This window comes from Leucopleurus acutus, assembly GCF_964270905.1.
Source record: "Leucopleurus acutus genome assembly, chromosome: 18".
Lineage (NCBI taxonomy): Eukaryota > Metazoa > Chordata > Mammalia > Artiodactyla > Delphinidae > Leucopleurus > Leucopleurus acutus.
In genome coordinates, this window is record NC_139160.1 from 50,816,264 (window position 1) to 50,829,575 (window position 13,312).

Here is a 13,312-nt window from a genome sequence, read left to right on the forward strand (position 1 = left end):
GTATTGAGTAGAGTTCTCTGTGCTATACAGCAGGTTCTTATTAGTTATCTATTTTATATATAGTAGTGTGTATATGTCAATCCCAATCTCCCAATTTATCCATATCCTTTTAAGTATATAAATTGTGTACAACCAATATCAGTCTTTAGGAGAAACTGTAGTTATTTCAGTGAGCAGTAGATGGCAGAGCTAATGCCCAGGTGGAGTGACTGGTGTGTGTGTGTGTGTGTGTGTGTGTGTGTGTGTGTGTGTGTGTGTGTGTGTGAATGCCATGAGCTGACGTGACAGACTATTTCGTTATTCAGTTAAACTCAGTAACTCCTGATAACACTTGGAGTTTTGCTTTCTTCACTGAACACAGATCAGACATTTTAGCTCCTTCATTGACTTGAATTTGTTTGTTTGAAGGGGTCAGGATCTTGAAAACATTGTCAAAGTGGCCACTTCATTTCAGAAAGCTGACAAGGGGTGAGAGCTCAAGAGCTTTTGAACTTGCATTTTTCTTCTCTTTTTGTTTCAAATGCTGTTTATCACATATAATTTCAAAGAAGAAAGACTCAGGCTCTCTAGATTAGCGTGGTAATTAGAAATGGGTGGTACTAACATTTATGGACACTCTTCATCCTCTGCTTTCTCTTCTGGTGAGTAGTGCTCATCCCGGTCACCATAGTTGTCCATGGTGGTGACCTTATTCCAAACCCTGAGTCCTGTATTTATGTTGCTGACCCAGATCCTTATTTATCTGTCTCCCCAGCACCCCCATTTAGAATGTCCTAGGCTATTTTCAACTTCCTCCCCAAATGTGCTATTTCCTGCCTTCTCTCTTTTCTCTCATTTAGGCAAGATCACCTTTCTGGAACCATTTTTTTTTTTTAACATCATTATTGGAGTATAATTACTTTACAATGGTGTGTTAGTTTCTGCTGTATAACAAAGTGAATCAGCTATATGTATACATATATCCCCATATCTCCTCCCTCTTGCATCATCCTCCCTCCCACCCTCCCTATCCCACCCCTCTAGGAGGTCACAAAGCACCGAGCTGATCTCCCTGTGCTATGCGGCTACTTCCAACTAGCTATCTATTTTACATTTGGTAGTGTATGTATGTCCATGCCACTCTCTCACTTTGTCCCAGCTTACCCTTCCCCCGCCCCGTGTCCTCAAGTCCGTTCTCTATGTCTATGTCTCTATTACTGTTCTGCCCCTAGGTACTTCAGTACCATTTTTTTTTTTTTTTAGATTCCATACATATGTGTTAGCATACAGTATTTGTTTTTCTCTTTCTGACTTACTTCACTCTGTATGACAGTCTCTATGTCCATCCACCTCTCTACAAATAACTCAATTTTGTTTCTTTTTAAGGCTGAGTAATATTCCATTGTATATATGTGCCACATCTTCTTTATCCATTCATCAGTTCATGGACACTTAGGTTGTTTCCATGTCCTGGCTATTGTAAATAGAGCTGCAATGAACATTGTGATACATGACTCTTTTTGAATTATGGTTTTCTCAAGGTGTATGCCCAGTAGAGGGATTGCTGGGTCATATGGTAGTTCTATTTTTAGGTTTTTAAAGAACTTCCATACTGTTCTCCATAGTGGCTGTATCAATTTACATTCCCACCAACAGTGCAAGAGGGTTCCCTTTTCTCCACACCCTCTCCAGCATTTATTGTTTGTAAATTTTGTGATGATGGCCATTCTGAGATATCACAATGAGGTGACACCTCTTTGTAGTATTGATTTGCATTTCTCTAATGATTAGTGATGTTGAGCATCCTTTCATGTGTTTGTTGGCAATCTGTATATCTTCTTTGGAGAAATGTTCATTCAGGTCTTCTGACCATTTTTGGATTCAGTTGTTTGTTTTCTGATATTGAGCTGCATGAGCTGCTTGTATATTTTGGAGATTAATCCTCTGTCAGTTGCTTCATTTGCAAATATTTTCTCCCATTCTGAGGGTTGTATTTTCATCTTGTTTATGGTTTCCTTTGCTGTGCAAAAACTTTTAAGTTTAATTAAGTCCCATTTGTTTATTTTTGTTTTAATTTCCATTTCTCAAGGAGGTGGATCAAAAAGGATCTTGCTGTGTTTTATGTCATAGAGTGTTCCTCCTGTTTTCCTCTAAGAGTTCTATATTGTCTGGCCTTACATTTAGGTCTTTAATCCATTTTGAGTTTATTTTTGTGTACAGTGTTAGGGAGTGTTCTAATTTCATTCTTTTCATGTAGCTGTCCAGTTTTCCCAGCACCACTTATTGAAGAGGCTGCCTTTTCTCCATTGTGTATTCTTGCCTCCTTTATCAAAGATAAGGTGACCATATGTGCATGGGTTTATCTCTGGGCCTTCTATCCTGTTCCACTGATCTATATTTCTGTTTTTGTGCCAGTACTATACTGTCTTCATTACTGTAGCTTTGTAGTATAGTCTGAAGTCAGGGAGCCTGATTCCTCCAGCTCTATTTTTCTTTCTCAAGATTGCTTTGGCTATTTGGGGTCTTTTATGTTTCCATACACATTGTGAACTTTTTAGTTCTAGTTCTGTAAAAAATGCCATTGGTAGTTTGATAGGGATTGCATTGAATCTGTAGATTGCTTTGGGTAGTATAGTCATTTTCACAATGTTGATTCTTCCAATCCAAGAACATGGTATATCTCTCCATCTGTTTGCATCATCTTTAATTTCTTTCATCAGAGTCTTATAGTTTTCTACATACAGGTCTTTGGTCTCCTTAGGTAGGTTTATTCCTAGGTATTTTATTCTTTTTGTTGCAATGGTGAATGAGAGTGTTTCCTTAATTTCTCTTTCAGATTTTTCATCATTAGTGTATAGGAATGAAAGAGATTTCTGTGCATAAATTTTGTATCCTGCTACTTGACCACATTGATTGATTAGCTCTAGTAGTTTTCTCGTAGCATCTTTAGGATTCTCTATGTATAGTACCATGTCATCAACAAACAGTGACAGTTTTACTTCTTCTTTTCCTGTTTGGATTCCTTCTATTTCTTTTTCTTCTCTGATTCCTGTGGCTAAAACTTCCAAAACAATGTTGAATAATAATGGTGAGAGTGGGCAACCTGTCTTCTTCCTGATCTTACTGAAAATGCTTTCAGTTTTTCACCATTGAGAATGATGTTGGGTGTGGGTTTGTCATATATGGCCTTTATTATGTTGAGGTAAGTTCCCTCTATGCCTACCTTCTGGAGGGTTTTTATCGTAAATGGGTGTTGAATTTTGTCAAAAGCTTTTTCTGCATCTATTGAGATTATCATATGTTTTTTCTCCTTCAATGTTAATATGGATTATCACATTGATTGATTTGCATATGTTGAAGAATTCTTGCATTCCTTAAATAAACACCTGATCATGGTGTATGATCCTTTTAATGTGCTGTTGGATTCTATTTGCTAGTCTTTTGTTGAGGATCTTTGCATCTATGCTCATCAGTAATATTGGCCTGTAGTTTTCTTTTTGTTTGTAACATCTTTGTCTGGTCTTGGTATCAGGGTGACAGTGTCCTCATAGAATGAGTTTGGGAGTGTTCCTCCCTCTGCTATATTTTGGAAGAGTTTGAGAAGGATAGGTGTTAGCTCTTCTCGAAATCTTTGATAGAATTCGCCTGTGAAGCCATCTGGTCCTAGGCTTTTTTTTTTTTGTTGGAAGATTTTTAATTACAGTCTCAATTTCAGTACTTGTGATTGGTCTGTTTATGTTTTCTATTTCTTCCTGGTTCAGTCTCGGAAAGTTGTGCTTTTCTAAGAATGTGTCCATTTCTTCCAGGTTGTCCATTTTATTGGCATATAGTTTCTTGTAGTAATCTCTCATGATCTTTTGTATTTCTGCAGTGTCAGTTGTTACTTTTTCTTTTTCATTTCTAATTCTGTTGATTGAGTCTTCTCACTTTTTTTCTTGAAGCATATGGCTGATGGTTTATCAATTTTGTTTATCTTCTCAAAGAACCAGCTTTTTAGTTTTATTGATCTTTACTATCATTTTCTTCATTTCTTTTTCATTTATTTCTGATCTGATCTTTATGATTTCTTTCCTTCTGCTAACTTTGGAATTATTTTGTTCTTCTTTCTCTAATTGCTTTAGGTGTAAGGTTAGGTTATTTATTTGAGATGTTTCTTGTTTTTTGAGGTAGGATTGTATTGCTATAAACTTCCCTCATAGAACTGCTTTTACTGCATCCCATAGGTTTTGGGTTGTCGTGTTTTCATTGTCATTTGTCTCTAGGTACTTTCTGATTTCCTCTTTGATTCCTTCAGTGATCTCTTGGTTATTTAGTAACGTATTGTTTAGCCTTCATGTGTTTGTGTTTTTTACTTTTTTTCCCCCCCTGTAACTGATTTCTAATCTCATAGCGTTTTGGTCAGAAAGGATACTTGATACGATTTCAGTTTTGTTAAATTTACCAAGGCTTGATTGTGACCCAAGATATGATCTATCCTGGAGAATGTTCCCTGAGCACTTGAGAATAAAGAGTATTCTGTTGTTTTTGGATGCAATGTGCTATAAATATCAATTAAGTCCATCTTGTTTAATGTATCATTTAAAGCTTGTGTTTCCTTATTTATTTTCATTTTGGATGATCTGTCCATTGGTGAAAGTGGGGTGTTAAAGTCCCCTACTATTATTGCATTACTGGCAATTTCCCCTTTTATGGCTGTTAGTCTTTGCCTTATGTATTGAGGTGCTCCTATGTTGGGTGCATAAATATTTACAATTGTTATATTTTCTTCTTGGATTGATCCCTTGATCATTATGTAGTATCCTTCTTTGTCTCTTGTAATAGTATAGTCTATATATTTCAAAGTGTTTTTTGTCTGATATGAGAATTGCTACTCCAGCTTTCTTTTGATTTCCATTTGCATGGAATATCTTTTTCTGTCCCCTCACTTTCAGTCTGTATGTGTCCCTACATCTGAAGTGGGTGTCTTGTAAACAGCATATATACAGGTCTTGTTTTTGCATCCATTCAGCCAGTCTATGTCTTTTGGTTGGAGCATTTATTCCATTTACCTTTAAGGCAACTATCGATATGTATGTTCCTATTACCATTTTCTTAATTGTTTTGGGTTTGTTATTTTAGGTGTTTTCCTTCTCTTGTGTTTCCTGCCTAGAGAAGTTCCTTTAGTATTTGTTGTAAAGCTGGTTTGGTAGTGCAGAATTCTCTTAGCTTTTGCTTGTCTATAAAGGTTTTAATTTCTCAGTCGAATCTGAATGAGATCCTTGGTGGGTAGAGTAATCTTGATTTTAGGTTTTTCCCTTTCATCACTTTAAATATGTCCTGCCACACCCTTCTGGCTTGCAGATTTTCTGCTGAAAGATCAGCTGTTTACCTTATGGGGATTCCCTTGTGTGTTATTTGTTGTTTTTCCCTTGCTGCTTTTAGTATTTGTTCTTTGTATTTAATTTTTGATAATTTGATTAATATGTGCCTTGGTGTGTTTCTCCTTGGATTTTTCCTGTATGGGACTCTCTGCTCTTCCTGGACTTATTGACTACTTCCTTTCCCATATTATGGAAGTTTTCAACTATAATCTCTTCAAATGTTTTCTCAGTCCCTTTCTTTTTCTCTTCTTCTTCTGGGACCCCTATAATTCAAATGCCGGTGTGTTTAATGTTCTCCCAGAGGTCTCTCAGACTGTCCTCAATTCTTTTCATTCTTTTTTCTTTATTCTGCTCTGCTGTAGTTATTTCCACTATTTTATCTTCCAGGTCACTTATCCGTTCTTCTGCCCCAGTTATTCTGCTACTGATTCCTTCCAGAGAATTTTTAATTTCATTTATTGTGTTGTTCCTCATTGTTTGTTTGCTTTTTAGTTCTTCTAGGTCCTTGTTAAATGTTTCTTGCATTTTCTCCCTCTATTTCCAAGATTTTGGATCATGTTTACTATCATAACTCTGAATTATTTTTCAGGTAGACTGCCTATTTCCTCTTCATTTGTTTGGTCTGTTGGGTTTTTACCTTGCTCCTTCATCTGGTGTGTATTTCTCTGTCTTCTCATTTTGCTTAACTTACTGTGTTTGGGGTCTCCTTTATACAGGCTGCAGGTTCATAGTTCCTGTTGTTTTTGGTGTCTGCCCTCAGTGGGTAAGGTTGGTTCAGTGGGTTGTGTAGGATTCCTGGTGCAGGGGACTTGTGCCTGTGTTCTGGTGGATGAGGCTGGATCTTGTCTTTCTGGTGGGCAGGAACGTGTCTGGTGGTGTGTTTTGGGGTGTCTGTGAACTTAGTATGATTTTAGGCAGCCTCTCTGCTAACGGGTGGGGTTATTTTCCTGTCTTGCTAGTTGTTTGGCATGGGGCATCCAGCACTGGTTGTTGAGTGGAGCTGGGTCTTAGCATTGAGATGGAGGTCTCTGGGAGAGCTCTCCCTGATTGATATTACGTGGGGCCAGGAGGTCTCTGGTGGACCAATGTCCTGAACTCGGCTCTCCCACCTCAGAGGCTTAGGCCTGACACCCGGCCGGAGCATCAAGACCCTGTCGGCCACACAGCTCAGAAGAAAAGGGAGAAAAAAAAAAGAAAGAAAATAATTAAAATTTAAAAAAAATTAATTATTAAAATAAAAAAATTAAAAGTAATAAAAAAAGAAAAGAAATGAGCAAACAAACCAGTAAACAATTCCATCAATGATAACGAGCACTAAAAACTATAAAAAAAAAAAAAAAGGACAGATAGAACCCTGGGACAAATGGTAAAAGAAAACCTATACAGAGAAAATCACACAAAGAAGCATACATATACACACTCACAAAAAGAGAAAAAGGAAAACTATATATATTATATATATAAAATAAAGGAAGAGAGCAACCAAATCAATAAACAAATCTACCAATTATAGTAAGCATAAAAACAGAAAAAAAATTAGATGAAGAAAGCAAACCCCAAGTCTACAGTTGCTCCCAATGTCCACCTTCTCAATTTGGGATGATTCATTGTCTATTCAGGTATTCCACAGATGCAGGTACATCAGGTTGACTGTGGAGATTTAATCCACTGCTCCTGAGGCTGCTGGGAGAGATTTCCCTTTCTCTTCTTTGTTTGCACAGCTCCTGGGGTTCAGCTTTGGATTTGGCCCTGCCTCTGCATGTAGGTCGCCTGAGGGCATCTGTTCTTCGCTCAGACAGGACAGGGTTAAAGGAGCAGCTGATTCGGGGGCTCTGGCTCACTCAGGCCGGGGGGAGGGAGGGGTACGGAGTGCGGGGCGGGCCTGCGGCGGCAGAGGCCAGCATGATGTTGCACCAGTGTGAGGCGCACCGTGCGTTCTTCCGGGGGAGTTGTCCCTGGATCCCGGGACTCTGGCAGTGGCGGGCTGCACAGGGTCCCGGGAGGGGAGGTGTGGAGAGTGACCTGTGCTTTCACACAGGCTTCTTGGTGGCGGCGGCAGCAGCAGCCTTGGCGTCTCATGCTTGTCTCTGGGGTCCACGCTGATCGCAGCGGCTCGCACCTGTCTCTGGAGCTCCTTTAAACGGCGCTCTTAATCCTCTCTCCTCGCGCACCAGGAAACAAAGAGGCAAGAAAAGTCTCTTGCGTCTTCAGCAGGTCCAGATTTTTTCCCAGACTCCCTTCCGGCTAGCCGTGGTGCACTAGCCCCCTTTAGGCTGTGTTCACGCTGCCAACCCCAGTCCTCTCCCTGGGATCTGACCTCCGAAGCCTGAGCCTCAGCTCCCAGCCTCCGTCCGCCCCGTCGGGTGAGCAGACAAGCCTCTCCGGCTGGTGAGTGCTGGTCGGCACCGATCCTCTGTGCGGGAATCTCTGCGCTTTACCCTCAGCACCACTGTGGCTGCGCTCTCCTCCGTGGTTCTGAAGCTTCCCGCCCCCCTCCCCCTCGCCCACCCTCCGTGTCCACCAGTGAAGGGGCTTCCTAGTGTGTGGAAACCTTTCTCCTTCACAGCTTCCTCTCACTGGTGCAGGTCCCGTCCCTATCCTTTTGTCTCTGTTTTTTCTTTTGCCCTACCCAGGTACGTGGGGAGTTTCTTGTCTTTTGGGAGGTCCGAGGTCTTCTGCCAGCGTTCAGTAGGTGTTCTGTAGGAGTTGTTCCACATGTAGATGCATTTTTGATGTATATGTGGGGAGGAAGGTGATCTCCACATCTTACTCCTCCGCCATCTTAAAGGTCCCCCCCCCGGAATCATTTTTGATTCTTTCATGTCTTGACCCCTTTGTGTAGTATTAGGCACATATGGATTAAATGTCTAAAATGCCCTGCACACCCCCACGACCTCACCCCAGTTCAGACCATCATTGGTTCCATCACAAGTTATCAGAATAGGTATCCAGATTGACTTACACTCCTCATCTCTCCCCCAAGTAGACCATTACTACCCATCACTGCCAGAGTTTTCTTTCTACGATTCTGCTGGAAAAATCACTCCACCTGGCTCCCCATTGCCTGTTCAATTATGTATAACCTCATTCAATGCCTTTGATAACCTGCCTCCAACCTAACATTCCTTAGCAATTTCTGACTTCACCCTTACATTTATCCTACATGCAGTACCAAATTTAATCACTTCCTTTCTGTAGTTTCCGGAGCCTCTGCCTTTCTTTATACCATTCCATCCACATGGTGGCCTTTTCCAACCTCAAGGCCACCATATCCATCCATCCAAGTCCTACCCATTTTTCAAGATCCAGATCACATACCACCTCCTCTGTGAAGTCTTCCCTGAGTGATCCAGTGAGATGTGACTTCTGCCTCTCTAAGCTATTACAGCTCCATTATTCATATTATATAACAACTAATCATATTTGGTATAGTTTCATGGTATTTATGTAAATGTCTCATCTTTATTATCTCTTTAATCTCTTAGAGCAGATATTTTGTCCTACCATCTGTCATCTGCAAAGTCTGACACAATGTTTTGTGCAAAGTAGAAGTGTTTATATAGTAGATAATGGTAAAACAATGATGAGCAGTGAGAAAACCCTGAGTATAAACATTCCATAGTTTAAATCTTGTGCCTACAAAATTTTTCCTTGTTTAATGGAATTTAGCAGTGCTAAGAATGTTATTAAGGATTGCAGTCTCAGTCAAAGAACTGAAGAGAAGAAACAGAAGTGACACTTAGCTCTTTGCTGCAAACTCATGGACAAAGTAGTAGCTCTAAATCCAGACAGAGATAGTCGAAAGTATCCTGAATGTTTTCATTTCTTTGTTGTCTAAGTGCCTAGATCTCTAATTTTATTTAATTATTTTTGTTTGAGGTAATATTTTATTTTTAATAGGGATTGGACAGTTTTTTGGACTGGATAGATTTTTGGTGGGTGTTTAAGGGAGAGATAGGTGAGCAATGCTGAAGGGCACTTATGGTTTGGCACAAGTCCAACAAAAACAGTGAGAGCTGCAGTTAGTTTAACTTTCCTGTCCCCTCTCCCTCACCAGGATGCACGAATTCCACAGCCAGATACGTTCTTCATGGGGAGAAGCTGTTGCTTTGACGTGGGCCAGGGGAAATGTCTTTTGCATCGATAGCTGAGAATCGTTACTGTGGACTGTCTAGAGGGATGAGACATAGCTGTATTTATCTTAGTTGCTTTGTAATACTCCTTTGAAAAATGAACTCTTACTCCTATCTGACTAAGAGCATTTAATTTATTGTAAATGCAATGGTGAAATTTAATATCCAAAGCTTTCATCAATTTAAGGCCATTTTGAAAACTCAACTCCTTTGTTCAGAGTGCAGCCCCCATTTCACTTAATTTCCCACAGAGTGTCTTCTCATGATTTATGTTAATTTTCTCGTGGAAGCCCAAATCCTGATCTCATCATTGTGACTCACCAGTCAGAAAGGTCTAGGGCTAAAATTTACAGAGTTTGCTCTTTCCCTTGGGGACATGAAACAGATTTGTAGCCTCAGTGTTGGAAGGTAGAATTTCAAATAAGAAATGACAATGCAGCATTGTGTCAGGGCACTGGGTAGTGTTTGTCTCACACAAGGATAGAACGTTAATCCATTTTTTGTCAGGGTCAGCAACTTTCACATTTCTATATTTATTCTCAGCCTTCAGTTCTTCCATTGAATATGCAATATTACTTGAAATGATTCATCTCTGTGATGGCTGTTGATTGAATGAGTTTTTCAGATTCCTGAGAGAGCTGTTCCAGTAGTTATTCTGGTTATCTGCTATGCCAGGCATCTTCTAAGCACATTACTGACTCAACGACCATAGCTCTCTAAGGCTGAGCCAAAGTCTTGGTGCCTCTAAATTCAGTTTAAAAAATAAATATAATGAGCATTTTTAAATGAAAAAATTAATGTCGACTGGAAACTGTTTACTATAATTGCCAAAATTAAATTGAGAGTTTATGACATGCCAGGTATAATCCTAATCACTTTCTATTCATTAATTTATTGGTTCTTTTCTGAGGTAGGTACAATTAGTATTCTTATTTTACAGATGAAAATAATTGAGGGAGCAAGAGGTTAGGTAACTCACCCAGAGTCACCAACTAATAACTACCTGACTAGAATCCAGGTATCCCTAACTTGGGAACCTGAATGTCTAACTACCAAGTTACTTGGCCTCATGGCCTCCTGCTCAACATTAATGATGACTTGAGAAGAAAGAGGAACATTCAGGAAGTGTGAAAAATATGTGAGGCTAGAGCAGGAAGAAGGGAAAACCAAGACTTGTGAACTGGAAAACTGGATGGGGAAGGCAAGAGAAATGGGGGTGAAGTGGGTGGATAGAAGGGTTGAGGAGAGGATATATTGTGAGGAGCAAACAGGAATGAAAAACCACTGCGGCTGCCTTCCTTGGGGAGAAGGCTGAGCTCCTGTGGTTCTAAGGAATATTCCAGAATCCAGGGGGTTAGCTTAAACAAGTAGCTCCTGAAGAAGCAGTCAGTAGAGTCTTTACAGTTTTCAAGTATGGAAACAGGAGAGCAAGTGTAGCTGAACTGGAATAAGGGAGAGTAGAGTTCAAGAGAGAAGCCAGACTTACTGATAAATGAGTGCTTTCCAATAGCTGCTTTGTGCAAGTACATTATGCAAAGATAGAATCTATAATTAGTCAACATACCTGTATTTGTTGATTCAAGTAAAACCTGTATTAAGCATCTACAGTTGAAAAACCCCGTATTAAACACTGAAGAGGATCCAATATAAAATACATTTCAAAATTTTAAGTGGTGTGTGTGTGTCTGTGTGTGTGTGTCTCTATGTACACTAGTATTGGCAGAAGCAAGGACATTAACATGAGACAAGTGTATGATTACTATATTACAAAGTATAGCAACGTAGGTACCGTAAAGGAGATACAAAAATCCAAAACGCTGCAAGGCTTCCAAAAAGGTAGGGGACTCTACTCAGTTAAAGGACTGGGAAAGATTTCTTGGCGAAAGGGGTGTTTGAGGATAGCTTTGAAAGATAGAGAGGATTTTCGTGGATGATAAATGTGGGACATACGTTGGACTTCACAGAACTCAGAAATAGTTGTTTTAAGCTGAATCTGCCCCAGGATTTTACTAATGTAAGATATTCTTTTCTCTCCCCAAAGTGAAGACTTAGATAATCTCAACAAAATGAACAAAAGCTTGAATAGGTAAGATTTTAAAACATCTATTTTTTCGCTTTATTACTGAATTTGCTTTGTTATTTTTCAGTATTTGAGCATGAAGACTCATTTACTGGGCTAGTCAAAAGCGTCCTACAAATCTTGAATAAAAAGCTTGCAGAAATCGTTTCATCATTGTTATAAATGGTTATTACAATTTAAAGACACTAATATTGAAGTGTCTTTGATTTTCACACACCAGTGTTTAGTAAGGTAGTTATAAAAATAACCACATTTCTCTTCCTGAAATGCTAATATATTAGTATGTAAACAATTTGGTTTGGTCACTGAATGCTTGTAGTTGAACCACTACAAAAACCACTCATCTTCTTAGTTAACATTATCTCCTTATTGTGAGTCGTTTGTAATTGCATAACTTAAAGATCATATTAATTGAGGTTTGTGTTAGAGGTCTGTGCAATTTTAGTTCTCTCTCTGTTACTTGGCACACTAACGTACAAAACGGGCAGGGACCAAAGTGAAGAAGAAACAAAGCAAATGTCCGTTTTCTTATCTATAAAGAGAGGAGGCATTAGATTAAGAATCAGACTTCATGGCCTACTGGGACCAGGCAGGGATAGATGAGTGAAGGGAGCTGGCTCTGTATCATAGAGGGAGCGCCCTGACCGGGAGAGCCCAGCTGTTTCTCAGCTCCAGCTGATGTTGCCACGTGAGAATTTGAGCCTAAAATTGCAGGACACTTTCAGGAGATCCTAAAACTACAGGTGTCTACATGTCATGGCCAGCTTTGTAAATATTGGTCCACATAAGAAACAAAAACACTCCATGAACCCAAACAACACATCCATGAACCTATTACAGCTTGTAGATCCCCAGTCTGTATCTTTTCTTTTCTTTAAGGTCCACTGCAATTTAAATTTTGAGTCTAGGAAGATACCTGTTTGGAATAAAGTGATTTCAAGAATTGTAGCTCATCTTTCCTAACCAGCTATTTTTCCTGTCTTAGGTATAAACTTATCTATGTTTTCATGAGTTAAGTATCCATTATTAGCACTAATGAGACTCTTTGTTCAATACATTTAAAGAAATAAGGGTATTGATGGTCTCTTTAGAGCAAATCTTAACGCAGAGCCAACAGAGAAAATGTAAGTGTGTCTGTCTCTAACCTGAAAATATTATCTCCCAGATTGCTTGTTTTATTCTTTCAGACATTATTAGCTGGAAGGGAGTTATGTCCTCTGGCATAAAAATGTCCTAGCAGATGGGGCAGTGTACTCAGTATTGTAAATTTAGTTCGGACATGATTGCCCAGAAGGATTTCTGCTGCTCTATTCAGTAAAAGTAAATGAGCAATTCATGAAAAATTTTTACTGTATCTGACCTTTCAAGATACCACACAATTTTATTTCAATATGCAGTCTTTTATTTGAATTTCTTTGTGTTTTATAGACCCAAAAGCCTTGAAAATCTCATTGTTGTGAATACCCAGACAGACAAAGATGGCAAAGGGTAAGATTTGATTGAGACTCATACAGACTTCTTTGATTGAGTCCTAAACTGTATGCCATTTCCTGGGGGAGACCCCCTGCTCAAGACAAAAGTCAGACAGGCTGGTGGAAGAGGCACTTTATCAGGGTCAGGAGATGGGTCGGTGTCTTGGTACTGGCTCTGCCACCAACATCAATCTGGGTGACCCTGGACAAGTAGCTTAACCTCTGGGGACCTCTGTTTCCTCAGTCCATAAAATGAAGGGTATGATCTAGATGGTCTCTAAGTTCCCT

The 13,312-nt window shown here is 39.5% G+C and overlaps 1 protein-coding gene across 1 annotated transcript in view; it reads left to right on the plus strand.

Moving 5' to 3' along the window:
• Positions 1-13,312, plus strand: part of LOC309974606 (uncharacterized protein) — a gene marked incomplete at its 5' end in the record, with an annotated part of 128,911 nt that overhangs the window by 60,711 nt on the left and 54,888 nt on the right. The window contains 3 exons of the mRNA XM_082859266.1: positions 409-468; positions 11,514-11,558; positions 12,981-13,040. Coding sequence (XP_082715392.1) covers positions 409-468; positions 11,514-11,558; positions 12,981-13,040 — 165 coding nt within the window. The remainder of the gene's footprint in view (positions 1-408; positions 469-11,513; positions 11,559-12,980; positions 13,041-13,312) is intronic.